Source organism: Camelus bactrianus, chromosome 12 (assembly GCF_048773025.1).
Source record: "Camelus bactrianus isolate YW-2024 breed Bactrian camel chromosome 12, ASM4877302v1, whole genome shotgun sequence".
NCBI classification, from domain to species: Eukaryota; Metazoa; Chordata; class Mammalia; order Artiodactyla; family Camelidae; genus Camelus; species Camelus bactrianus.
This window is the reverse complement of record NC_133550.1, coordinates 14,724,906-14,752,308: the sequence shown is the minus strand read 5'-3', so window position 1 is coordinate 14,752,308 and position 27,403 is coordinate 14,724,906. Positions and strand designations below refer to the sequence as shown.

Below are 27,403 nucleotides of genomic sequence, written 5' to 3'. Positions count from 1 at the left end.
AGGGAACACTGGGGCTTGGAGGGGTAAGGGGGTGACGAGAGACCACGGGTGAGGGCAGGAGGCAGAAGCGGTGTGGAGGTCCTATTGTTCAGTGGCAACGGAAGGGGATTCTCATCCTGCTCTGGAGTAAGCGTTGTGGGTGGATGGCCCCTGCTCTCAAAGAACTCCATTTCCAAGGTCGTCCTCTGAGTGTGGGATGGGACACAGACTCAGTCAAGACCTTGAAAGCTCGGTGACAGTTTATTGAAGTGATTTCAGGGAATGGGCAAGCACAAGGAGCAGGCAGTTCAGACGGGTTTGAACTGACGAGCGGGAGTGACTTTTTTTTTTGAAACCGTGAACTCTCCTGTCTTCAGGTCAGCAGCACGGCAGCCTGTCTCTATTGCCTTTAGAATGTGTTTTGGTCTTGAGTACATGGCAGGTGTCTTGAGGGCTTACAACTCTTCAGACTCAGTGGGGAAATCACCCTTAAAGGCCACTCAAAAAGATCCCTATGCCTCCTCGCATCCTTATTCCACCGCCACCCCACCTCTGCTTCTTCAAGGGGCAGAGCAACGTGCCCTCTCAGAGCAAGGAAAAACACCAAAGGAAGAACTCCCTCTCTCTTCCCGGTCTGCTATCCTGTGCCCTCCCCGTGGGCAGGGAATCTGGCGGACTGCCTTAAAGAGCTTTGCCTCTGGCCAGGGCTGGGCACAGGCAAATCCACATCTTAGACATTACAGAGACAGGGAGATAGAAAAAGACAGGTCGGGAGATTGAGAGCAGGAAATGTATTGCCAATGGATGAGTAGGGGAGGAAGAAAAGAGAAATAAGGGCGAGGAGAAGAAGGGAGGGGAACTGAGAGAGGAGACACACGGGGCTGTAGAGGATGAACAGAAAGGGGACTGAGGGTGACGGAGGAGGTGAAAAGGGCTGGCTGGATAGGAAAGAAAGCTTCCCAGAAGAGACATGTGGCTAGCACCAAGGAAAGAGAAAACTCTTGAGCTCAGGGGCTTCTTCAGGGGAGGACTATTTCCCAGGGCAGTTCTGATACAGGCTAACTGGGTCCCTGATGTGCTGGTTGCAGGCGTTTCCTGCAGCCTCACGTGAGCCTGCTTCCCTCCCCCTCATCATCAGGACATTCTCTGTGGGACAGAAATTCTAATATTGACTTAAATGGAGCAGATGTGGAAGGAATTTGACTTTGAACTCTCATGTAATGTAGCTCCGGGCCACAGAGAACTTTGGAGTTCTTGATAACATTATTTTGATCTACTATGAATAATCGAGCTGGTAATATTTTGAAGGATGTTGATTTCTCATTCAAATATTCTGATGATGGGAGTTATTGGGGGATATGGCTGGGTGCCTGGTGGGGACAAGGAGGACAGAGGTGAGGAGGGAATATGTGGGCAGGGTTTGCAACATTTCCTGGTCTAAGGGATCCTGCAGGGCAGATGTTCTGTGTGTGGTGGGAAAGCACTGGCCTGGACTGCACTCATCTTCTTTGGGGGCACCAAGGTCTATTATAAGCAGCCCCAGGGAGGACTGTGGTTGCAGGGGATCTGGGTCAGACAGTAGGAGGCTACTGAAGAGAATGTCCCAGCCCCGGTCTTGGGCACATGGCAGTTGTAATGGATGCTTGTGGACCCTGGAGGGCTCTTGGCTGAAAAGTGAATGAGGTACCTTTGTGGGGACTTGTCTGGAGGCAGAGGGATGGACAAGATGGCCTTGGAACTCACAGACCACTTCCCGCTCCCTGTGCCTCCTGTTGATTCTGTGCAGGGGGTGGTCAGCAAAGCAGCAGGCTTTAGGGCTGGGAATCAGGGGGTCTTGGGGTCAGGCAGCGGGGCAGGGGGCCCTTTAGCTCCTGTAACTCTTGGTGGACGAGGTCTTGGAGATGATGCGCATGCTGGAGCTGCTGCCGCTCATGCCGCGGCCGCTGGTGGAGCTGAAGCTGCCGCCGCTGCCCCCGTAGCTGAGGCCACTGCCATAGCTGCCCCCAGTCATGCAGAGGCCGCCGCCCCCGCTGTAGCCTGAGCCCCCGGAGGAGGAGACCACGGCTGTGGAGAGAAGACACAGAGCACACTGGCAGGCTCCTCCTCAGCTCGGGTCTCCTACCCTGGCCGCCTCCCTCCCACAGTGCTCCACGAGGACCCTCGCTGTCCCTGTCACATGCTGCCTCGATGTACACACTCCCATGGCAAGTGTCAGAACGCTCCCAGCTGTGACCACACTGGTCTCCTTCGCAGGCCTGAGAGGACGCCCTTATTCTGATCACCCCCATTTTATAGGGGAGGAAGCACAGGTACAAGTAGCATGCCAAGGTCACATCTGCCAGAACCCAGGGCTTTGGGTCTCTGTGCTGTTTGCCCTTCATCTCTACCCCGGGCTCTAATGCTGGATGGAATGCGAGGCCCCATAAACTGTGTGGGGATCACAGGCCCCCATATGGGAGGGGCCCGAAGGCCACCCAGGTGAACCTGCCTCTGGGTTGGAATCCCCACTACTGCATCACTGAGAGCCAATGGCTTAGTTGCAAATCCTCTCAGGGAATCGGAGCTCACTGCCCCGAGATGCAGCTCTTCGCAGCCTGCCAAACATCTGAAGACACCTCTTCCACCTCCCTTCTCAGTATCTGTCTCTCCAGTTGCAGCATCGTTGTTCCCTGTATTCATTGGTTTCAAGCCCTCCCCCGTCCTGGTTTACCAGCCTCCTTCATGTGGTCTGACTCACATGGCGCCCAAGGGAACTCCACTTCCTGAGCCCGGGGCTCAGTGCCCCGCAGATGCCACCTGAGCCTGCTGGTCTGGGTCCTCCTACAGGATAACTCCCCCTGGCTTTCCTCCTGGGACCTCAGGCCAAGCTTCCCTGCTCTACTTGTTCAATTAATTGGCTTCAATTCTAAACACAGGTCTTCAGATTTAGGCTGTTTAACAGCCTCTTACTAGCTCTGCAGGTTTGAATTCCTGCGGGAACTAGCTGAGGAATCAGGCACTTAGGCGGGGGACCCATTGCTCTGCGCGTAGTCCTGTCCCACAAATGGGGTCCTCTGAGACCAGGTTGGAGTCCGTTCCTGTGGACACATGATGTCACTGGGACCTCTGGGGTGGGGGGTCACCATGACTCTCTCTCGAGCCCACTGGGAGGAAGGGCCAAAGGAGAGAGGGGTCTCCACAGAGCCCCCCAAACGGCCTCAATGATGTCTCGCCCCAGCCTGCTCGCAATCTAGTCACCAAATCCTTGTTGGTGATGCCCTTAGCTTCCGTTTTGTCGCCCACTTTCCTGCCATCTCAAGACATTTACTCACAGATATTCACGGTTCCGACACCTTCTCCAGTGAGTCTGTTGCAGGTGGGGAAAGAAAGAGACATTTCATTCGCTGAGAAGTTAGAGAGCCTTGGGTTCTTTGTATTTAAAGCTATCAGCACAGAGGGCTGGCTGTGTGCCGGGCACTGTGCTTAACAAGCATTTCATTCATCTCGTAAGCTGTAGGAAGCTGGTGTGTATCTGGGAGGGGACATCCAGAAGAGAGATCAGGTCAAGATACATAGAGAAATGGGAAGAGGATCCCATGCTCACGAGGTCTAGAGGGACCGTCAGATGGTTGGCATCTCTGGGCAAATATGGAGCCCCTGAACCTCATTCTGAGTGTGGCCTCATTTGTCACAAGGCCTGGGTAGAAATGGCCCTGCTTATGGCCTTCCAGGTAGTCAGGGCCACCTCTCCCTGAAGCCTTTCACCCTAGTCCCTGCCCTGGGTGCCCCAGGAGCTATTGGAGTGCCTGCAACCACAGGTTGCCTGCAGGGAGCATCTGCATTTCAACCGTGTTTCTGCCCTGGGCCTTTCTATCTGGAGCCTGGCACCGTGGGGCTCTCGGCCTCTGTGGCATCGCTCCAGTGCTCTGGTGGCATCTATCTGAACCGTGATAGGAGGAGAAGGTCACCCACCGGCACTCCTCGCCCTCCAGCAGCTTGCGGTAGGTGGCGATCTCGATGTCCAGCGCCAGCTTGACGTTCATCAGCTCCTGGTACTCGCGCAGCTGCTGCGCCATGTCCTGCTTGGCCTTCTGCAGGGCCTCCTCCAGCTCGGCCAGCTTGTGCTTGGCGTCCTTGAGGGCCAGCTCCCCACGCTGCTCTGCATCGGCAATGGAGGCCTGGAGCACGGCACACTGCCGGGAGGACACAGGGAATGCAGTCAGATGTGGGCTTTAGGTTAAAAATACGGAAGGATTTTCTGAAATTTCATGCCAAGAAGGTGGGGGCTCCATCATCTTGAAAGCTAAGATTCATGTCTGTTTCCCTTGGATAAGCTGAGGATCAGAGGGGATGGAGAAATGGTTTGGGGTCCCTTTCATTGCTGAACTTCTCTGGATTGTGGGTAAGTAAAGCAAGTCAGAGTTTTGCCACGCACACCTCCAGAGGACAGCACCTTTCCTAGAGGAACTGACGTTGCACAGACCTCAGAAGGAAGGTCCTGATGTCCCCGGTGGGTGGGGAGACTGCACGTTTACATTCCTGGACGGTCACTCGGCTGGGGGTGCGGGGCTTCTCTCTGCCGGGGCTGTGTTAAAACCAGGCCAGGTCTGCCTAGAAGCAGGGAAGGATGGGGTGGCTGCTGGGAGCTCAGCCCTACCTGCTTCTTCACGTTGTCAATCTCAGAGCGCAGCCTCTGCATCACCCGGTTCAGCTCGGAGATCTCCATCTTGGTGGAGCGGAGGTCGTCCCCGTGCCGGCCGGCGGACCGCTGCAGCTCCTCGTACTGCGGGGAAGGGGAAGCAGGAGGCGGGGATGGTCACGCCAGAGGAGAGGAGGTGGGGGTTTCCCAGGGCTCAGCAGGCTTCCGATGTGCTGCTTAGACGCATGTCCCTGTGCACCCCTGCACCCCACCCCGCTCTCTCCATCAAGTCCAGCCCACTGCCTCTTGGTGCTGCCCCTCACTCTCCGTATCTGCAGGCTCCACCCTACAGCCGGACCCTTCTTCCTGTATCCCATCTTTCATTCCTCTTCTTCACTACCACGTAGCTCACTCTCACAAATTCAGCATCATGCCAGGGTGCCTGTCACTCACGGATTTTAAAGCTCTTTCCTATTTGTTTTCCTTGGCAACACATCTCATATCCCCAGGGACTCCCCAGCTCAGCGTGTTCGCTCTAACCTGGAAACTCTCCTTGTGTGACCCCTAGCCAGCCTTTGCCCCAGCCCCTTGGCTCCAGCTGGTTCTCCTCTCTGGATTCAGGAGGCTAAAACCTGCCTCTTGTTCCCACCCTCCCTCTCTCGCTCTGCTGGCACTGGTGGCCGGGACTATCCAGCAGTCCCTCACCTCTCCTCTGTAGGGCAGTGGAGTTATGTCCATCCTCCCTGTGGCAGAAGGTCTGACCACCTCCTGCCTTTGTCTGGCTGTTCCCCCAGGTTCTGACGGTGCTGCCTGAAGAGTCCTCAGAACTGAGGGTAAGCCCTGAACTGAACTCAGATCCCTTTGACCCCATCAGACTGGGAGGACAAGGCTCTTCTTAAATTTGCCTTTGAAATATCGGTTCTTTATGACTGTTTCACAAATTTGACCTCGACGTCTCACCTTGATCTGGTACCAGGACTCAGCCTCGGCCCGGCTGCGGTTGGCGATGTCCTCATACTGGGCCTTGACCTCAGCGATGATGCTGTCCAGGTCCAGCTTGCGGTTGTTGTCCATGGACAGGACCACATTGGTTTCAGAAATCTGGGCCTGAAGTTGAGCCAGCTCCTGCGAGGGGGCCGAGACGGGAGAGCTGAGGCAGGGTGTGTGTGTGCGTGTGCATGTGTGAGCATGTGTGTGTTGGAGGGGAGGCTGTGACCAGCCCCCAGGCTCTGGCATAGAGGGCCCCACTCGCACTGTCGGCCTGCCAGCCTGCTTAGGTCTGAAAGGGCTGGGAAGGACATCAGGGAGGTCACTGGGTTTACGCCCGTCCTCTGTTGCCGCCTCATCTGCACAGAGGGAGAAGCAAGGGAATTTCTCCAGAAATTACTCCCATTCTCAGTGCACCTTGCCGCGACCTGTCAGTGCCACAATGTCTCACGTTCTGAGAAAACGCAGCCTTTCTCACCAAATAAAGTAATCATTTTGTGAAAGAAATCTGAGTCAGAAAGAGCCAGAAAGCTGTGCTGTGTTCCAGCCCCATTTACCAACGTTGCTCCTCCCTGCTCCTCAGGGATGGGAAATGGAAACCAGCTCAAAACAGCAGAAAGACTGGCTCTGCCAGGCAGGTTGGCTAGCGTCTCTGAGTCTAGAGGGGCTGGTCAGAGTGCTGCTTCCCGTGATTTCTGTGAGCATCAAATACACATGAAGTGGGTTTTGAAACAGAAAACCCACGATTAGTTTGTCAGTGATCACTTTCTGGGATCATGTAGGGTGGTGGTGGTTCCCCAAATGTGATCCTCAGAGCAGCAACATCGGCATCACCTGGGAACTTGATTGAAATGCAACATTTTGGGCCCCACCCTAGACTTCCTGAGAATTGGTGTTCTAACAAGACTTCTAGAAGATTCTGATGAGCTGTAAAATTTGAGAAGCACTGATCCAAAGCCCAAATCTTAATATCCCTCTCCTTTCCTCATTAACAATTGGTTCATGCACTTCCTGCTTCAAGAAATTATTATTTTATTGTTGCTGTGTTGCAATTTGTTTTTCTGAAGTAGTTTTTCCTGGTAGCTGACCAAGCTGGCAGCGGGTGGGGTGGGGAGATCTCAGCCCACAAGCTTGCTGTTTGGAATTGGGAGCCAACACCACCCTGGCACTGAAGTAAATGAGCAGAGAAAATGATGTCTTTTTTGCCCCGAGTGGGTGGGATGATCATTGAAGCTGTCTACAGAAGCAGATCCCATGTTCCCGCTCCTGGAATATGACCAACTTCTGCTGGGCATCGGACATGTACCCCGAGGGCGGATTACCTGTCCTTACCAGGTTTGCCTGTGGCACACAGTGCATCCTGTCCCCCACCCCACCCCCCCGACATGCTCATCCCATCTCCCGCCTCACTCTATCTCTACTGCAGCCACCTGGGCCTCCTCCTGGCATTCCTGGAACCCCAGTTCCTTCAGGTTATCACCCACCATCTGCCTGCCACTGCTTCCTCTTGGCATTTTCTCCATCGCCCCTATCATGCCTGAAATGGTATCCTGACTTGATTCCCTGTACCACCTGTCTCCCCTCCCGTCATGGAAGCTTCCAGAACTTAGGGCCTTGACTGTGTTTGCCCAGTGCTGTGCCTGCAGCCCCAGGCAGTGTCGGGTGTCCAGAGGTTCACAGTAAAACGTGTCTACAGGAGAGCCAGGCACTTGCTTTGGGTGCTTCTAGAAGCACCCAAGGGCTCATCAATTGCCACTTGATTTGCGTAATTGCCTCCACTCTAGGAAGAGCAGCAGATAATACATCTGAGCTGGGCCGGGTGCCAGGTTGCTCAGTTCTATGGAACTGCACGTCATTCAACGGCAGGCAGTTCTTTTGTCTGACCCACAGCACATGCTTGAATTTCTCGCCTTGCCTGACCCACCAGCTGCCCTGGGAAACCTCATGTTCTCCTTTGGTAGGGGAAGTGGCATCTGCTCCATCAATTCCAACTTGGGTGAGGAGTAGAAAGGAGGCCTGGGAAGGGGCTGGTGGCCTCTATGCCCAGCTGAGGCCCCCAACCTCCAGCCCTTCTGGGGGGAACACCTGGCATGGCTTACCGCATCGTAGAACGCCCTCAGAAAGTTGATCTCATCCATCAAGGCTTCCACCTTGGCCTCCAGCTCCACCTTGCTCATGTAGGCGGCATCCACGTCCTGGGCACAGAACATGCTGTCACTCTGTGTCCCACCCTTCCTTGGCTAGCCAGACCCTCCGTCTGTGAGTTTGGCTGGAGAACTTTAGTTGCCAGGGATGAGAGTGTTTCCCTATCCCAGGCTGTGTATGGAGTGAAACGTCCAGGGGGTCCAAACTGTGTGAGGACCAGGGCACTCAGGGATGCCCACCTGCTTATCAGCTGGTACCACGTGGAAAGACATGTCACCTTCCCACGGTGAAGACGACCCAACCTGGTCCTCTGCTGCCTCCTGACTCTCCCAGCCTCTCCCTGAGGCTTCCCCTCCTCCTCACACCCTGCCCCTTCCTCCCCTCCACACACTGCTGCTCTGTTTTTCCTCTTCCTCCAGATTAGCTCTGGGGCGGGCTCTCTCCCTCCCTCTGCACATCCTCACTGAGCAGGAAGGTCCACAACTCCTGGAGTCGGTCCCCGTCCCATGCCTGTCCCCCAAGCCTGACCTGAGGTCCTGGAGACTCAGCTCCGCACAAGGCTCATGTTGCTTCGCCTCTCCCTGCACCAGACCCACGTGGGGAGAGAACTGGTGTAGTGATTTACAGCTCAGACTTTGGTGTCCTGGATCTGGACTCGCTTCTGATGATCTGGGTAACCTTGGGCAACCGATTTAACCTCCCTGAGCCTGAGTTTTTTCACTTCTAAAGTAAGACCTGCTTTTAAGATCATGCAAATTAAATGAAGCCATGTATACAGGGCCTCTGGCTTAAGTGGCAGCTGTCACTCCCAGAAGGGGCTGCCAGGGTCCCAGAGTCAGGAGGGAGCATCCCTGTCCCCTCACCTTCTTGAGCACCACAAACTCATTCTCCACCGCTGTGCGCCTGTTGATTTCTTCTTCGTACCTGCGGGAAGGATGAAGGAGCGGATGGGTGTTCGGAGCGGGGGATTCTGGGCGTGAGGGCCAACGGCAGGGGCTGTAGGTGGGTTTCCAGGGAAGACTTGGAAAACGTGCTGCTACAGCATAGCTCTCGTGGGCCCCCCAATCCCAAATCCATCAAACATGCACGCTGTGCAAACAAAACCCAAACACAAAGCAACAGCAAAACAGAACCGCCTCTCATTCCCTGTGAGGTCGCTTTCTCACAGCTCTGCTCCACGGAGGTCCCGTGAAGGCTTGTGCTGCTTCCTCTTACCCCATGGTCTCACCCCAAGCCAGACAAGGGCATGGGAGGGGGAAGAGAGAGCAGTAAGGCCGGCGGCCCAGGCCTCGGCTGGCGCCTGCACCCCGGGGCATCCTCACATTGCCTCACTGTCCTGTTCTCAGCCATTGACCCGCAGCCTGGGAAGCAGCCTTCAGGTTAATAAGACACCTCCCACTTACCCCCTCCACCAAGTTTCCTCATTTTCAATTTGCCCCTAGGCAGCAACCCCACTCCCCACTGTCCCCCACCCTCTGATCTCTGGGAAGGAAGTTTCACATCTGCTTTAGGTAACCCTGCCTTCTAAGCATCAGCCAATCCCACCCTCTTGGCAGCTCCAGACGGCTGTGGTTTGGGCTTGTCTCCTCCACCTACTAGCTGAATAACCCAGGGCAGGTCCCTTAACCTCTCAGAGGCTCTTTCCCACCTATGAATCGGCTTCTCGTTATTTTTTTAAAACTACAAAGTACTATCCCACACGATTATACATCCAAAATCTCCCCCACTTTTTTATTGCCTCTACTGTCCAGAAGTATCTAAGAAACCTCTTTCTGCCACTGACTCACTGACTCTTCAGTACTGTGCCTCCTCCCCAGCGCTCTGGGAAACTGATCTTGCTCGCCTTATTGTTTCCTTGAATTGTCTTTTCATTAAATCTGACCATCTTTTCTTTACCTGACTTCATGCAATTGTCCTGTGTTTCCCAGTTCATAGTCCCTCTGCCAGAGGGCAAGAATCATGTGGCCCTGCACAGGGCTCTTAGACGCCTGCCATTGGAACGTCGCCGTCCATTAACCAGGAGAGGGCTCTTCGACAGATCCCCCACTCAACCTTGAGCTTTTACCTCCTCCTCCTGGAAGCCCTCTTGGATTGAATCACTGTTACCCCACCTTTGCATGCTGTTATAAATTACCCATCTGCTTCTCTTGTCTATGTTTGCATCCGTACACACATATACCTAATCATCAATACAATAAAACAGCTAACACGTATTAACAGCAGCTTACTATGTGTCAGACAGTGGGCAGCCTACCAAGAACTTTATATGCAAGTTTTGATTTAACAGTTTCAGTTCCTCTATGAGATGGGTACTATTAATATCCCCTTTAGCAGACAAAGGCACTGGAGCTTAGAGAGGTTAGTTTTCTTTAGGTCATTGAGCTAGTGAGTGGTTGAACCAAGTTTCTAAATCTGGTGCTCTATTCTATAGTGCTGTTCGACAGAACTGTCTGTGGTGATGGAAATGCTCTGTATCTGCATCCACTATGGGACCCACTAGTCACATGTGGCGCCTAAGCACTTGAAATGTGGCTAGTGTCATTAAGAGGCTGAATTTAAAATTTTATATAACTTTACTTGGTTTAAATTTAAGTAGCTAGTGGCTATCATGTTAGCACAACTCTAAAACCTGGATTCTTACTCCATTATACAAACAGCAACCAAAACTTATCAAGTCACTTATTTTGTTTGGACCAAGAACATTAGAAATAAATTAAAACAATATAAATGAGAAATTACTCGTATCTATAGTAGAAACATACCATTATATTTAGTGGTGTGTGTGTGTGTGTGAAGTTCCAGGGAGAAGGCAGCAAATATGCCTCCTTTTTCTTCATTCCCCAACCTTAGCCAGGGCCGTGGTGGATGCATGAACATTGTGAAGTCAGCAATGGGAAGGAGACGAACAAATGTGAGTATGAGATTCTATGAGTTCATAACTCATGAGTTGCTACCTGTATAAACTTGGATGAGTCATTTGCTATCTCAGAGCCTTACATTTCCTCATCTGCAGAGCTGACCACGTTGCATGTATCATGCCCTTTGTGCCCGTGTTAGTTATCATCTCTAACCCTAGCCCCTTCCCAAAGCCTCAATGTTCTTGACTTCAGGGTTCCAGTTCTTTTTCTGATTCCACCTCCGTGCCCTAAGTGTGTGCCCTATTTCCTGCTGGACTAGGCACTTCCGGAGAGCAGAGCCTCCCCTGGAGCCTCAGGGTTGAGCCCCCACTCACTTGATCTTGAAGTCCTCCACCACGTCCTGCATGCTCCTCAGCTCCGTCTCCAGCCTCAAGCGCTCTCCACCCAGGCTGTCCAGCTGCCGCCTCAGGTTGCTGATGTAGGCTTCAAACATGGGCTCGATGTTGGCCCTGGTGGTCTTATGTTCCTGCAACAGGCTCCATTTGGTCTCCAGGACCTTGTTCTGCTGTTCCAGGAACCGCACCTGCCCCAGCCAGAGATAAGAGACTGTTAGCACTTTCCTGCAGCATCAGTCTCCTGGAGGGCTCTGAGATACAGGACCCTCAACATTGCAGGGGCCCTGCAAGACCTCAAAGTCCAGGTGTCAGGCTCCTCCTCTTTGTCTTGAGTCTGGAAGAAGACTGGAACTTAAAGCCAAGCCAGTGTTGGTGCAATGAGCCTGGGAGACAGGCAGTGGCTTGGTTTGAAGATGGGGTCAGGAAGTAGGGTCAGCGAGGCTGGAAACTGTCTAAATACACAAAACCATGCTGATGTGCAGTAGCTGAAGGGAAGGATACTTGACCACGTTACTGAGATTTTGTTTCCCGTTAAATGGGCAGGAGGGTCTTGGCAGAAAATTTGATCCATTTTCTTTCTGACATGATTTTTCCAGATCTAGAATCTGGACTCACCAGTCCAGGAATGCTGGGATGGGTCACTCTAGAGTTGTCTTGAGGGGCCTGGGCACAATCCCAGCCATGTCCCTCACTGCTGTATGGCCTTGGGCAAGCCCCTTCTTTTCTCAGCTCTCTTAGAGCCCTGTGGTCCTGTGCTAGTAATCTGGTTTTCTTGAATTGCATTTATTTGCTCCTCAGTCCGGGAGGTAGACTTGGGAATACACAAAACCTTTCTGCCTAAACAAATCCTTCTGTTGGGAGTAGCTGGAATGACACACAGCCTCAGAGAACGAAAAAGCAGAGCCTCCAAGACTTTGGCAGTGTACCTGCAGAGGTTCTGTAACAAATGCACCCCACTCCCTGCTCCCTACTTCCTCTTTCCTTGTCCTGGCTCCAAGTCCTCCCCAGCCCCATCCCCTCATTCCCCAGGACCCCTCCAGATGAACCCAGGAAAGGCAGGGCCCACATCCTTCCCCGTAGAACTGGGCTCCTGGAAATCTCACAACTGTTGGTGCAAACACCAGGTTGACTGGGGGGCATGAGTGATGAAGTCCTCACCAGTACCTTTGGTTAACTTTATACTTTCAAAGGTCTAGGTCCAAATGATGAGGCATTTCATGTCCTGTTAGATCTGCAAGAGGACCTTAGAGTCCATCTGTCCAACCCAACCGAGGCCCAAGAATTTAGGGATGCTCCTAGCAGGAGAGCTGAGGATGGATCCTGGGCTACTTGCCCTCCATCCCTGACCTTTTTTTTTTTTTTTTTCTTTTTCTTTGGTTTAGCGCCATTTCTTCCAGACTCCAGATATGGAGCCTGAATGATCCAGGATCCTTGAATTTGTTCTTGCCTGGGAAAACCAACCGGTTCAGATGTGAACTGGAGGTGGTGTAAATTAGACTGTTTCTTTCACCGGAACTGGGAAAATCCCTAGGACACCAGACTAACAGCAGGGAGACCTCTCCTCCCACCAAAAGGAATTCTGAAAGACTGAGCATGCCCCCGCCAACCACCCCGACATACCTGAATCACTAGAGACACTGCCCAGGCCTTGTCTCTGTCAAATGGCAGGAAAACGTACCCCAGCCCACTTCTGTGAGCTGAACTTGTAACCTTTCCTTCCTTTATCTCCTGCCTTCCAAACTGATTCTTTTTCGCTGTCTAATTTTAAGCCAAGTACAAGATCACTATCCATCAAGAGGGCAATGTTCTTGCTGTGGGTCAGACAGCTCTAGAGTCTGGAGATGGACAGTTCTCTCATCTCAACAAAGTAAGAAATCACTTTGTCCTCTACCCTGTCGGCAGTCTTCTCAACCCGCAAGACTTCAGAGGAACACAGAAAGCAGAGATCCCCCTGGGCGCCAGCCGCTTTCCTGGTAGGGACCCCACTGGCCTCTCACCTTGTCGATGAAGGAGGCAAACTTGTTGTTGAGGGTCTTGATCTGCTCGCGCTCCTCCTTCCGCACCCGCTGGAGGGACGGATCGATCTCCAGGTGAAGGGGGGTCAGGAGGCTCTGGTTGACAGTGACCTCCTGGATGCCTCCAGCGCCAGACATCATCCCACCTCCAAATCCAAAGCCACTGCTGGCTCCCCCTACCCTGTACCCTATGCCCCCAAGACCCAGCCCGTAGCCAGCACCTCCGAAGCTGGCCCGGCCAGAGCGGTAGCTCCCACCGATGGAGATCCTCTTACTACCCCCAAGGCTATGGAGGCTCCTGGTCCCAAAACCACCTCCAAAGCCACCCCCAAAGCTCTTCCTGCCCTGGGACATGGAGACAGAGCTGAAATTGGTGCGGCAGCCTGGAAGGAGGCTAGCTGAGGAAGCACTGAAGTTCCGAGTGCCCCCTGACTTGATGGTGATGGAGGATCGTTGAGTCATGGTGGGCGCTGGTGCCAGAGGGTTAGAAGAGTGAAAACGTCAAAAGGATGAGAAGCCTTCAAAGTCTCACTTTCCCCTCCTCTCCTTAACTTTTATCCCTTCCAAGAACTGGGCTTGGCCAGAGAAGATCAAAGACCACTCTGTTGAGTTCATCTCAATGGCATGTCTGGCCACAGCCCATTTTCCTGCCCCTCTCATCGTCACGGGGAACACCCCACCCAGGGCAGGACCAGGGCTGGGAATGTGGACTTGGGGCAGGCCTGGGTCCCAAGCCCGCCTACCCTCCTCCTGCCAGCCCAGATTCTCAGCCACACACTGCAGACCCTCCCATGACTTGCCATCAACTCCTCTGTTCTCAGGTCTTGAACTCGGAACCCATGCACTCAGTTCTGCCCTCCCCATCATGGTCACTTACAAGGGGAATAAATTATTGAGGATCTAGTCTGTGCCAGACCATGTGCAGGTCAGTCACAAGCATTAAGTTATTTGATTCTTATAATAACATTGTGAGGTTGGATGACCAAAATAATAATTGCCCACATTTATTGAGCAGCTGCCGTAAGTAGCTGCTTTACACCCATCTTCTCACTGAAACCTCACACAGCAGCACAGGGCAGCTGTTATTAGCTGTTATTATGATTCCTGTTTTGCCCATGAAGCGCTTGAGACAGACGTAGGGTAGTGAAGAAACTTGACGGAGGTCACATGACTAGTGAGCAATGAAGCCCATTTAGGACCCAGGGGTGTGACTGCAGGTTACTGACAGTAGATCGCAGTACCTGACACCGATGGAGGGGAGGTGGCTTGTCCCCGGGAAGGAGAAAATTCAGGATTTCATTCTCAATTCCTTTCCGCTCTACCCTTCATCCCCGGGTCTTTAACAACTGTTCTCAGTGTCATTTCTTTCCTTCCTGCCATCGTCTCCCTCCCAGCCCTTCCAAATTTTAGCTCCTTGTTTTACATTCATCTTCTCTCATCCTGGTTCATGGCCTCTTCCTTCCCTGCCGCTTAACCTCCTGCTCCTTCACGCTGGCCTGCTGTGTTTTGGATCCCTGGTTTCTGCATGTGGTTCTGAGTCCTGACCCCACTCCCTCCAAGCCCACACGGGCTGGCCCCACTCTGGGCAATGCCAGGGGCTCACGCCCTATGGGAGGGGTCCGGAGACAGTAAACTCAGGAATGTGGGAGCTTCTTGGGTGTCTCACGCTGCCTGCAGTTATGGGCCTAAATGGCCTGTCTGCTGGGTGGAAGGGTTCCCCCTAGGGCTGACTTTTAATTCCTCTTCTGGCCTGTTATTTCCCTGCTCAGGTCTGCAAGTTGGAAGCTGTCAGGGAACAATCGACCCTTCTCTGGCAAAGGGCTGGGCCGCCCACCCTACGTCAGTGGCCTCAGAACACAGTCTGGTTTTGGGAGGGGACAGCACTGCCCTGCATGACAAACAGACTGGGGAGGCTGGGCAGAGCTTCTGCCCAGGGGCTTGGGCTTCTCAAAGGAGGCATCCTTACAAGAGGTAGGAGGATGTGGGCGGAAGCCTGGGGAGGAAGTCTGGCCAGTGCTCTGCCCTCCTGCCCCTCCCATCTCCCCAGTCAGCCTTCTTAGCTCTGAGGGGAAGGGGGAAGGTCTGGTGTGCTCTGAGCCCTCCCTGTCCTGGGAGGAGGTCTGGAGGAGGAGGGGAACTGCTCTGTGCTCCATCACCATTCCAAACAGAGGGCTGGATACCAAACACATTACACATGCATTTAATAGACACATTCCTGTGGGGGAAGAGAGGGAGCCCTCACTCCCAGCAGGCAGCTTTTAAGCATCGTGAGTTAGGTGGACTGACATGGAGATGGCCTGGGAGAGACAGACTACCCATCTCTGCATCTGGAGGGAGGGAGGGAGTGAGGTGGAGCTAACGGAGAGTCTTCGAAAGATGAGCTGTGAGTTTTGAAAGTGAGCAGGCTTTGGCACAGAGTAGATGCCAGGAGCAGTCTGGGGACTGTCGAGAGGGCAGAGACTGGCTTAGGCTGGGGAATGGGGTTTAGCCAGGATGCCAGGCTTCCTGGCACACAGCTGAGCCTCGTGGAAGGGAGGCAGGGAGCAGCACCTAGGAGAGCGGGGGCCAGTGCAGGCAGGCCGGGTGAGCTGGCGGAGCGGGCTTTGGGGCAGGGGTGAGGGAACGGCATGGCTGCCCTTAGTGCTTGTAGCTTTTCCGGCTGGAGGACGTGGTGGAGACAAACTTGACGCTGGAGCCACTGCCCCCGGCGCCCCGGTTGCTACAGGCACTGAATCCAGCGCCCCCCAGGCCCGCCCCCAGGCTGTGCCCGCCACTGGTGGTAAAGGAGAAGCTGCTGCCCCCACCAAGGCCCAGGCTTCCGCCTCCAATGCCGCTGCCACCGCCGTAGCCACTGGAGACGGTGGAGGTGACCACAGCTGCCGGAAGAGAGGAGACGTGATCAGGATCAAGGGCAGGAAAAAGGACATTTGGGGCATCAGGGCCAGTGCCCCGAAGTCCGTCGGGGTACGGGTGGGTGGTTTCCCTTCTTCCAGCTCTCCCGCCCCCTTAGTGAGGTCACTGCCCTGTGTCCCAGCCTGGACTCCCCTGCGCCCCAGCGCCCCGCATTCTCCCAGCCCAGAACGGCTTCCTGCCTCCTCTCTGCTACCTGGGGCCTCTCTTTTTCTCCCAGAACTACTGGGGACTTCTCTCCTCTGGGAAGCTGTCCACCTGCCTACTCCTTTGGTTCCCCCGCACTCTCCCCTGCTACTCTGTCCTCGTTTGCCTCTGTGGGCCTGGCTCTGGTGACTCTCCTCCTTCTGGAAGCTCACAGTAGGGCCGGCATAGGTTTCCCTTTGTGTCCCCTGGTCTATACTCTGAATCCCAGAGCGGGGCTGGAATATTTTTGACAGACCCATTGACGGGTGACCTGCTGGCCAGCCAGCTCTGCCCCTTTCCTCCCGCCAACCCGCTCTTTTCCTAACTTTCGTAACCACCCATCACCTTAAATATCTAGTACCCTCCCTTCGGCTCTTCAGAAGGAAAGTTGAAATGAAAAATGGGCTCTGTTATGGGATGAACTGTGTCCTCCAAAAGGGTGGGTTGAAGTCCTGATCCTCACTACCTGTCATGTGACCTTATTTGGAAATAAGACCTTGGAGATGTAATCAGGTTAAGATAAAATTATTAGGGTGGGCCCCAATCCAGTGTGACTAGCGTCCTTATTAGAAGAGGGATGATGTCCATGAAGACAGAGGCAGGGGAATGGCCACATGATCACAGAGACAGAGATTGGAGTGATGGAGGAACTGGCAGCACCACCAGATGCTGGGAAGAGGCAAGGAAGTGTTCTCCCTACAGGTTTAGAGAGAGCAGGGCCCTGCTGACACCCCAGTTTTGGATTTCTGGCCTCCAGAACTGTGAGACAATACATTTCTGTTGGTTTAAGCCACCCAGTTTGTGATACTGTGTTGTGGTGACCTTAGGAAATACAGACTTTTAGGTACTGTCAAGACAGAGGAAACTTTAGAGGTTATGTCCTCCATTCCCAAAATTAGCTTTGAGGGTCTCTGGAGCCACTAGACAAAGACCTCAGGGAAGCAGGACCCCTGGGTGGTTCAGAGGGATCTGCCTTCTAGAGTCTAGGGTTAATATAATCAATGGCTTTGGTGAATCGCGCATAAAGAGAAATGAACTCACTTGCAGAGTGTGAGCTGTAAAAGTCCTTTCTTGGCCTCACGGTGCCAGCACTGAGCTCTGTAAGTGATGACTGGTGCTCTTACCAGCTTGCAAACTAATGCTTCTCCTGTTTCTGAGTAGCTACACCCAACTGCCAGGTTTTACGAAGCTCCCACTGCCTGGAAACCCTTGGTAACTACAGTTACACTCTATCAAATTAAGCTGAGCAGCAGGGCTTCTCCAGGAAGGGGCGCCTAACTGACAGCGCTCTAGGGCCCAGTGCGAAGGCTCCCTCCAAAGGCTGAGGGCAGATGGGAGTTTTCATATCCTGCCTGCAGCGAGCACTCATCTCTGAGCTAGACTTGCAACCCCTGCAAGAAAGGTGTGGAATTCTGGGAGGTGAGGTGCAGCCAGGGTCCTTCCAAACCAGTGCGGAGGTGTTACAGCAATCTTACCATTGCTCCCTCTGTGGCATCATCTCATTTGCAGAGAGGTAAGAATTGTGACATTAAAGATTCTCTCCTAATGCAGTTCTTTTTAACCAATTCAGAGCCTCGAAACTGCTCAAAATGAACTCCATCGGTGGGATGCCCTCCAATGCCCCACGCATCCCCACCACCCTCCAGCATGCCCACCACCTCGGCAGCCCCCGGGCACGTACACTCCAAATGTCATACTCACAGATGTTAACTGGAGAAACACCCTCTCCACTCAGCCTGATTGGGAGGAGGGGAAGAAGGAAGGTTACTGTGGCGTCCAGCAGCTTGTGAGCATTTGAAAAGGCATTTTGGCAATTGTTTTAAATGCGCTAAAAAAACCTCTTAATTATTTTTACTGTGGAAGTCATGGGTTTGAAATTATTTAAGTACCGGTAGTAGTAAAAATTATAAACTAATGAATGAAATAATGTGGAGTTTGAGGTTCATAGGAGTAAAACTTGTAATTTCAGAAACACACTTTTGGTGTAAACTGGGTAGTCACCTTAAGAAAATTAAAACTAAGCGTACACTAGTGTCAGTTGGAAAGGCAGGGCTGTCATCGAACAAGATCTCTTTTTCAACAATGGGCTATTGTCACTCACTGAGGTTATTAACAGGTGTGGAGACGAGTCTGAGTCATACGTGTAACGATAGCAATAATCAGTCTATCATTGTTGAAGCAACTAGAGTAATTTTGCTTTAGCATCTTGAGGACAGAAGTGGCATTCATTCATAATCATACACTTAGAATCTTAAAGAGGGCTGCCTACCCGTTACCGACATTATGCCACTTAATTCTCTCAACAATGCCATTAAGGAGGTATTATTATCTTGGTTTTACAGATGGAGAAATTGGAGGTCAGAGAGGTTAATTAACTTGCTCATGATCACAAAGCTGGATTTGAAGTCAAATGCATTTGACTCCAAAGCCCACGTCTTTGGCCACAAAATCGAAAGATGGCTAACATTTATTGACCATTTGCTGTGTCCCATACATTTTCTCAGAGCTTCATGTGTAGTCCCTCACTTTAACCTTCTTAATGACATGAGATAGAAACGATGGTTATCCCCACTTTACAGGTGAAGAATGGAGAGGTCAAGTAATTTGCCCTTGGTCACACAGCTGGTAATTGGCAGAGCACAAGGTTCTCATTGAGCTTTGGGGATCGTGTGACCTGGCCTCTCTCTTCCATCACTGAAGAAATTGAAGGCCAGAGAGGAGACACTGACTTTCCTAAGGTTACATGGCTGGTTAGTGGTAGACCTCAAAGCCCAAAGCCTAGTTTATCCTCAGCCCAGTCTTTCATACCATACATCCAGACCTGCCATGTAACTAGATTTCTCCTTTGATAGAATTTAATTGTTTCGATCAGATCAGGGCCTAGATTTCTATGTGGTGCTAAAAGTAGTTTGTACCTCAAATATGGGAATTTGATAATGATTCACTACGTGGAAAGAAATTGCACCTGTATTCTTTGTCACAGCCCAATTCCACCTACATTTTCCTCCTTTTTCCAGGCAAGGAGGGGCCTGCAGTAACCTCGGAATGCCGAGGCAGCGGGGGTGGAGTTGGTGCGTCTGCCCTCACCTGCACTCCTCGCCCTCTAGCAGCTTGCGGTAGGTGGCGATCTCCACGTCCAGGGCCAGCTTGACGTTCATCAGCTCCTGGTACTCCCTCAGCAGCCTCGCCATGTCCTGTTTGGCCTTCTGCAGGGCCTCCTCCAGGTCCATCAGCTTGGCCCGAGCATCCTTGAGGGCCAGTTCTCCACGCTGTTCTGCGTCGGCGATGGCTGTTTGCAGGCTGGAGCACTGTAAGGAAAGGAGGAAGCCATGAGGTTTACTGACAGCCCCTGAAGGTGTGGTGCTTCTTGGGTAGGAGTCCTATAAGGGTGGCAGATTGACCTGGGAAAAATGAGTGTGTGGGGAGCGGTCGGTCCTGCCAGAATTTACCTGCTTCTTGACGCTGTCGATCTCAGCTCTCAGCCTCTGGATCACCCGGTTCATCTCGGAGATCTCATGCCTGGTGTTGCGGAGATCATCGCCGTGCCGGCCCGCTGTCTGCTGCAGCTCCTCGTACTGACAGAACCAGAACCAGAGCAGAGTCAGTCACCCCGTACAGCGCCGACGTGGGCACTTCCTGTGTGCACAGCCTGGCCCTCAGTGCTCCGAGCAGGCCATCCATTCACTCATCATCCACACATTTCCTTGCTCATTTCTTTTCTTTTTTTCAGGGGCAGGGGAGTATTTATTATTTTAAATGTAGGTACTGGGGACTGAACCCAGCACTTCATGCATGCTAAGCACGCGCTCTACCACTGAGCTATCCCCTCCTCTCGCTCATTTCTTGAGCCCATCTACTTGCCAGCCATGTCCCAGGCTCTGGGAATATCACAAGAGCATAATAAGACCCCTGCTTTTCTTGTTTTATAGTTTATTGGGAGAGATAAACAATAGTCAAGTCAGCATATTATCGAATTTATAGTTCCAGACTGAGACAAGTGTCCCTTAGGAAGTGAGCTGGGGCCTATGAGAGTGTGATAAAAGAATCTGACCTAGATATGGAAGTAGGGGGAGATGGTCAGGGAAGTCCTTTCAGGGGTGGAGATGCTCGAGCCGTGTGCTGAAGGAGTGACCTAAGCGATTGGCTTAGGGGAGACTATTCCAGACAAGGGAAATGGCCTGTGTGTGAAGCCCCTGGGACAGGAAAGAGTGTGGAAAGCTCTAGGGATCAGGGGCGGCTTGGTAACTGTCCTTGGGGAGTTCTTGGTCATGAGATGTACATCCAGACCAGTTGCGACCAAGAATTTTCCCCCAGACGCCAGTACTGGGGAAATAGGGAGATGGAGGGAAATGGTGTTGGATGGAGCCCAGGCTGTAGAGGACCTCATTCTGAAGACTTTGTAACAGAATCTTCCATCTCAGTGGCTCTCTGTCTAATGGTGCGGATCCAGGACATACTCATTCAGGAGGAATAAATGCATCCTGTCTCCTCAGACTGGAGAGAACCCACACCTTTCTCAAAGGAAGAAGAACCCCTGCCTGAGTGAAGATCTGTCCAGTTTTGAAAGTGCTGAATAGCTCGGCTTCTTAGTTTCTAGATACGCACAGTTAAAGGGAACAATGGCCTCATCAACAAAAGGAATCATTTACCCCGTGGTAAAGCGCATCCCACCTCCACTCACTGTCAAGGGGCTGCCTCTGCCTCTGCCCTGTGCACCCCTGGCACCTGACACCCTGCTTCCTTTCTAGGAGGTTGCAGTGGTAAGGACTAAGGCAGTGCCCAGAGCAGGGCAAGGAAGGGAGCCAGCTTGTAGGCGAGCAGCTGCCCTGGAAAATCATCTACATTTGGCAGAGAACTGATCTCATGGGTTAGACCATCCACGCTACTCCATCCCTCCAAAGCCTAAACCTTCTGGCCATTTGCACCTCTGGACAGTAACTCTCTATGGGCATCCCAACCTCCCTCTTCTCACTACAAATTCTCTTGCTCAGCAAAGTGCTCGTGTCTACCTTCCAGCCCCACAGGGCTGCTTGCTCAGCCTGAAACCTCTCCCTAGTCCTTGGCGATCTTTCGTCCCTTGCTGCTTCCAAGACAGACTGAAAGTCCACCTTTTCTTGGAAGCGTTTTATTAATGCTGTCTTCTTCCCGTCTGTGACTGTTCATTCACTTCATGGCCTCCCAGACCTTGGGTTTTTTTTGCAGTTTATTCATTCACAACTCTGGAACCCTGCTTAGCATGTTGCAAGAGCTCCATAAATATATATTGAATAAACACGCCCTTTAGAAACAGCTTTATGACTGTTTCTTGGTTGTTTCAGAGTCTCACCCAGCCCCCAACCACTTAGTAAGGGAGTGGTGTCCATTTGAGCACCCAGCATTGACTGATCACATATCAGTGTGCATGTGTATCCAGGTTTCCATGCGCATTTCAAGCTAAGTTTTCATAGCATCAAAGACTCTTCTGCCAAGTTGAAAGAAACAGAAATGGTCACGCTTCCTGGGGCTTATGGCTAGTGGTTAGATGATGATCTGGGGCTTCAGAGAACTAGCTTTGGAGCCTCTCACGGAGGTGCTCATACTCACCTTGGTTTGGTACCAAGATTCAGCCTCGGCCCGGCTGCGGTTGGCGATGTCCTCGTACTGCGCTTTGACCTCGGCGATGATGCTGTCCAGGTCCAGGCTGCGGTTGTTGTCCATGGAGAGGACCACAGATGTATCGCTGATGTGGGTCTGGATCTGGGACAGCTCCTGCAGAGCCAGTAAACTCAGTGTGAACCCAGCATAAAGAAGAAGGGGTCCTGAAATCAGGCGGTTGACCACCCATCTAAGCCAGGAATCCCTTCCTTGGCATCCCTGGCAGGGATTCTTCCAGTTCTCATGCCAGCCATTTAGGGGCTCCCATGCCAAACCCTGAGGAGACTGAGTCACAGATCAGTGTGATGGGAGTGTGTCCCCAGCGTCCCTTCTCAAAGCTCCCCTCTGTGTTTTTACCCTGAGTGTGGAAGGAAGGTAAATGTTCTCTGAATCCAAATTATATCAAGTTGAATATGAAATATGTGATTCATATGCCAGCATTAAAGTTTTCTTCAGGGTGATTTTTAGGACCCTGCTGCCCCAGCACAGTGTGACTTCATCACCCCCTACCCCTCGTCCTCTTCCACAGACCCAGGTCTCTGCCTCAGAGTGGCAGTGCCCAGAATGAGACATCTTCAAAGGCCAAGAAGCACCTGACTAATGAACTGAGAGGCAGCTTGCTTTTTTGAACTTTCCTGAGAGGGGGAAGGGAGAGATGGGTCTTGAGTCTTTGGGAATGTTACCCAATAGCCTGGGATTTGGAACCAGCACTCCCTCCTTGCTACCCTCCAGAACACTTGTAGGCTCTTACTGCCTCAAAGAGCATCCGGAAGAAGTGGATCTCATCAGTCAGACAGTTGACCTTGGACTCCAGCTCCACCTTGTTCATGTAGGAGGCATCCACGTCCTGGAATGATAGCACAGGATGCCCCTCTGAGACCCTGGCCCCAGGCAGCATGTCCAAAAGAATCTGGGCAGACTCCTTCCCAGCCCTTCTAGATTAGATCTGAGCAACTCTGGGGTTTGGAATTGGGGATGGGTGATTGCTGGGAACTGCTGGCTTGAGTTCCCTGGGCTAACAGAAACCCAAACAGGGTCACTGAGGCCATAAATGTGAAGGGAGCGTTTTGGCAGGTTTGATTTTTCTAGCTAGTCTCAAGGTTGCTGTCCCTGTTTTTGGGTGGCCCAAGGGTGGGTCATCTCACACTTCAAGATTCAGTTTTGAATCTTCTACTTTGGGAGACGTTTCCACCCACCTTCTTCAGAGACACAAACTCATTCTCGGCGGCCGTGCGCTTGTTAATTTCATCGTCATACCTGTAAGCGCAGAGAGGGGGCATGTCATTGAGCAAGGGCTTGATTGAACCTTAGCAAGAGTTAAGACACCTCAAATCCTCCCCAGCTCTTCTGCTGACCTGCGTGTGACTTTGGGTGATTCACCTAACCACTATTCCTTCCTCTATAAAAGGGGAATAATTTCTTCCGCCAGATTTTTTTTTTCTTTTTTCTTTTGTAAGACTAGAAGGTGAGCCTGGAGCTGATGGGAAGAGAAAGAAGTACTTGGGCAACTCCATCTTCTTAGAGATGCATACCTCCAATCTTTAAAAACTTTTGCTGCCTCAGGTGCCTGCTGGACCATGGGGGTAGACTGTGTCTGTTTAGGACGCTGTTCCAGTTAATTTTGATATGTTTTTGCTAAACCTCAGGGCAACCATTTAAATAGTGTGCTTTCAGTAAGCAGGTGTTGCTCTAACTCAGAAACTCAGGGCGAGCCGGCTAAGGGATCGGCGAGGACCATCCTTTCTGTTGGATACCTCACGTTCTGCAGCCTGGATGACAGCCAGTCAAATTTGCCTCCTCAAGGAGGATCAGACTGCCTGGTTTATACTCTCAGGTGCATCTCAGAAATGTAAGCATCTCAGTAACAGAACTCATGGCCAATGGAGTTAAATAATATGCTAACTGTAAACTAACACATTGCTTTGCAGAGCAGCAATGTTTTGTTAGATGACGCAGATATCCCTTCTCGGTCATGCAGAGTTAAGAATGGGCTTCTTGTTAATAGTGATGCATGAGATGAGAGTCCCCTTGTTATCCCACACCATGCTGTCTTCATCTCATGGGATAATGACGGCAAGTTCCAAACCTCCCTGACATGGGCATTTCCTCCTTTGCACCCCTCTGGTCCTAACGAAGAGGGATCCTGGGATGACTGAATGTGACCAGAAGGGACTCACACTCACCTGACTTTGAAATCTTCCACGACATCCTGCATGCTCCTCAGCTCAGCATCCAGCCTGCCCCTCTCAGTGGTGATGCTGTCCACCTGCCGCCGGAGGTCGTTGATGTAGGCCTCAAAGAAAGGCTCCAGGTTCTGCCTCATGGTCTTGGAGCCCTGCTCCTGCAGGAGGCTCCACTTGGTCTCCAAGACCTTGTTCTGCTGCTCCAGGAACCGCACCTGGATGGGGAAGGAAGAGAAGAAAGTCTTGAGAAACCGGGGAGGCAGAGCCAGCCATTCCCAAGTAAGATGGGAGAGAAGAAAAGTACGCTTTTCATCTGATACTGATCTGCCAATGATGTAATTGCCAACTCCAAGTCAAAGTGGGAAAGCCCTCGAGGTTCCCCTGATGTTCTCTGGGGCTCCATAGAGCTAGTGCAGTGGGGCTTGGAGGCCTTGATAGGGAGCCTCCATCCCTGGATGAGCATGTCTACACAGTCTGCTCTGGGTTAGGTTGGTTTGCCCAGTGGACTCAACAACTCCACTCCTCTCTTGGTGTTGACTGAACCAGCCAGCAAGGGTCCCCAGGAGGATGAGGGGAAATTCCCACAAGTCCTGTGGGGCAGGCTGCCCCTACCCCCGCAAATGCCTCTGCCCTCAGGAGATGTTTGTTGAGCGGATGCGCTTTTTCCACAGGAATGTTGGACCATCGGGACTCCAAGAGTTCCAGCCACCCCACCCCCATGGACCAGATGCAGCCCCCAGCTCACCTTGTCGATGAAGGAGGCGAACTTGTTGTTGAGGGTCTTGATCTGTTCACGCTCCTCTTTCCGCACCCGCTGGATGGTTGGGTCGATTTCCAGGTTCAGAGGCATGAGGAGACTCTGGTTGACAGTGACCTCTTGGATGCCTCCAGAGGGGCAGACGGAGAAGCCAGGGCCCCCACAGCCAAATCCACCGCCCACCCTGAACCCACCGCTTGCTCGGCCACCAAAGCCACTTCGGAAGCTGCTGCCACACCCACCAATGGAGACCCGCTTTGTCCCCCCAAGGTTATAGAGGCTGCGACTCCCAAAGCCAGCCCTCGCGCCGCTGGTCCTTCCCAGCCCCCCACTGGTCCCCGGGGAGCGGGCCACAGAGACAGAGCTGAAGCGGGCACGCCCGGTGGCTGGGATGGTGGCCGAGCCTGTGCTGAAGCTCCTGCGGCTGCTGGCCTGGAAGGTGATGGAGGACTGCCTGGACATGGTGGCTGCGAAAGGTTGGCGAGGAGGGCTCCTGATGCCGGTTCGTGTTGAGTGGGAGAGTGAAGACAGGGCAGCTGGGGAGCCCCCTGGGCTTTTATGGGCCTCCAGAAGGGGCGGGGCATGCTCGTGCAGGCCTCTGATGGCATCCCCTCGGCGTCTGCCAGCCCTGAACCCACACTCAGCTCCCCTCTGGAAGTGGTGTAAAAGCCTCTGGTTGGTTCCCTGGCATCCCTCCCCCACGTGGAAATGCTTTTCCAGTCACAACTTGATCAGCAGATGAATGAGAGGCACATTAATTGCTGGCAGTCATGTCCTAGTTACACATCTTGTAATGGACTCAGAAAACACTGCCTCATTTCTAAACCGCTTTCTTAGGCCTGGGACCAGCTCCCTCCTGTGCAAACACCTTGTGTCAACCCCAGTGACTGCGGCTCACTCTCCCTGTCCCTTCCTGTTCCTTAGGTGCGCATCTTACCCCCGAGCACTTTCCCAGCAATTATTCCACATTCCTCCCACCACCCCTCCACCGAACCCACCCCCTCCTGCCCAACCTGTCCCTCTGGATCTTGAAAATCCTGCTCAATACCCATCTGTCTTAGGAATCCACTCTGTTTTGATTGCCCCTTTATTTTATTCGGAAGCAGCCATCTCTATTGTGTGGGTCACACATGACATTCTGGGTGTGTTTGTGCCCACGCATATGTCCTGTCTACTCCAGTACAGCGTGACTATCAAGGCCAGGCCCCCTGCTCACGTGGGGAAAAGTCGTGAGAGTGGGAAGATGAGCTTGTGTTTTTTTTTTTTTTAATTTTTAAATAATTTTTTGGGGTGGTAATAGGTTTATTTATTTTTGGAGGAGGTACTGGGGTTAAGATCGAACCCAGGACCTCATGCATACTAAGCAAGTGCTCTGCCACTTGAGCTATACCCTCCCCCTGGGAAGATGGGTTGGAATCCCAGTCCTGTTGCTTCCTAGTGGTGAACCACGAGCCCAGTCATGAAAGTTCTCTGGGCCTCGATTTGGGTGTCTGGAAAGTGGGGTTTGCGATGACTGCTCGAGTGGGCAAACAAATTTTGCAATGCAGAGGATGCATAAATGCCGAGCCAAATGTTTGTTGAGTCTTCTCTCCTGATACCATCCCGCGTGTGTACAGGATGCACCAGCAGGGTGTCCGTCCTGCAGCAAGTCCTGTGCGGATTTGGAAGAAGCACAATACACATCCTTTTTCTTTCATAACAGGCTCCTGGTCCTGTTGGGAAAACAAAATAGAAGCACTCTGAATAACTTATGAAAAGGTGGTACACGGTAAAGCACTGCCTTCTGGCTCTGTTCGAGGCTGCCTTGTTCCAGAATCTGCCTGACCAGCCCCTCCTCCTGTTGATGGCCAGGGATTCCAACCCTTCCATCATCCATCAAAAGAGCTCCAGTGTCTGCACTGAGTAGAGGACTTGTTCTTTGTTGCCCTGTTAGTCCTGTTGACCATGCCTTCCAGCCCCCCATCAGTCTAAGCTGATAAGGCATCTCCAAGGCTCCTCACTCCCTTTCTTCTGCATCTCACCTCCCCGACCCCACCACAGGGGCGGGGGAGAGTCAGACAGAGAAATTGTTAGATCTTCTTTGATCTTGCTAATTTCTATTTTAAAATTGACATTTAGTTGATTTATAATGTTGTGTTAGTTTCTAGTGTACAACATAGTGATTCAGTTGTACGTACATACATATATATATATATATTCTTTTTCATTGTAGGTTATTACAAAATATTAAATATAGTTTTCCTGTGCTATACAGAAGGACATTGTTCTTTATCTATTTTACACATAGTAGTTTGTATCTGCTAATCCCAAACTCCTAATTTACCCCTCCCCTTTGGGAACCATAGTTTGTTTTCTATGTCTGTTAAGTCTGTTTCTGTTTTGTAAATAAGCTCATTTGCTTCAATTTTTCAGGTTACACATATAAGTGTTATCATACTGTATTTATCTTTGTCACTTAGTATGATAATCTCTAGGTCCATCCATGTTGCCGCAAATAGCATTATTTCATTCTTTTTTATGGCTGAGTAGTATTCTATATCACATCTTCTTTATCTAGTCATCTGTTGATGGACATTTAGGTTGCTTCCTTGTCTTGGCTACTGTAAATAGTGCTGCTATGAATATTGGGGTTCAGGTGTCTTTTTGAGTTAAGAGTTTTCTCTGGATATATGCCCAGGAGTGGGATTGCTGGATCATAGGGTTAAGTCAATTTTTAGTTTTTAAAGGAATCTCCAT

At 52.0% G+C, this 27,403-nt stretch overlaps 2 protein-coding genes across 2 annotated transcripts; both read right to left on the bottom strand.

Moving 5' to 3' along the window:
• Nucleotides 1-221: 221 nt before the first annotated feature.
• On the bottom strand, nt 222-13,580 carry LOC105076258 (keratin, type II cytoskeletal 5-like). The gene is made up of 9 exons (XM_010964334.3): nt 12,980-13,580; nt 10,962-11,170; nt 8,593-8,653; nt 7,684-7,779; nt 5,558-5,722; nt 4,616-4,741; nt 3,931-4,151; nt 3,291-3,325; nt 222-2,043 (listed from the first exon to the last, which is right to left on the bottom strand). Exons 1-9 carry the CDS (start codon nt 13,457-13,459, stop codon nt 1,844-1,846), a joined length of 1,593 nt encoding a protein of 530 aa, XP_010962636.2. The 5' UTR covers nt 13,460-13,580; the 3' UTR covers nt 222-1,843.
• Nucleotides 13,581-15,181: 1,601 nt separating this feature from the next.
• LOC105076260 (keratin, type II cytoskeletal 75-like) lies at nt 15,182-25,212 on the bottom strand. Its single transcript, XM_074374827.1, has 9 exons — nt 24,656-25,212; nt 23,911-24,125; nt 22,924-22,984; nt 22,479-22,574; nt 21,677-21,841; nt 19,543-19,668; nt 19,181-19,401; nt 17,795-17,829; nt 15,182-15,873 (listed from the first exon to the last, which is right to left on the bottom strand). Exons 1-9 carry the CDS (start codon nt 25,127-25,129, stop codon nt 15,635-15,637), a joined length of 1,632 nt encoding a protein of 543 aa, XP_074230928.1. The 5' UTR covers nt 25,130-25,212; the 3' UTR covers nt 15,182-15,634.
• Nucleotides 25,213-27,403: the final 2,191 nt, after the last annotated feature.

Excerpts from the sequence above, each read along its gene's own strand:
- LOC105076258 (XM_010964334.3), bottom strand. The coding sequence starts at position 13,459 with ATGACTCAACGATCCTCCATCACCATCAAGTCAGGGGGCACTCGGAAC. Across the intron at positions 8,654-10,961 it reads GTGGAGGACTTCAAGATCAA|GTACGAAGAAGAAATCAACA; the intron begins GTGAGTGGGGGC and ends TCCTTCCCGCAG. Across the intron at positions 3,326-3,930 it reads CTGGAGGGCGAGGAGTGCCG|ACTCACTGGAGAAGGTGTCG; the intron begins GTGGGTGACCTT and ends CACCTGCAACAG.
- LOC105076260 (XM_074374827.1), bottom strand. The coding sequence starts at position 25,129 with ATGTCCAGGCAGTCCTCCATCACCTTCCAGGCCAGCAGCCGCAGGAGC. Across the intron at positions 22,985-23,910 it reads GTGGAAGATTTCAAAGTCAG|GTATGACGATGAAATTAACA; the intron begins GTGAGTGTGAGT and ends CTGCGCTTACAG. Across the intron at positions 17,830-19,180 it reads CTAGAGGGCGAGGAGTGCAG|GCTGAGTGGAGAGGGTGTTT; the intron begins GTGAGGGCAGAC and ends CCTCCCAATCAG.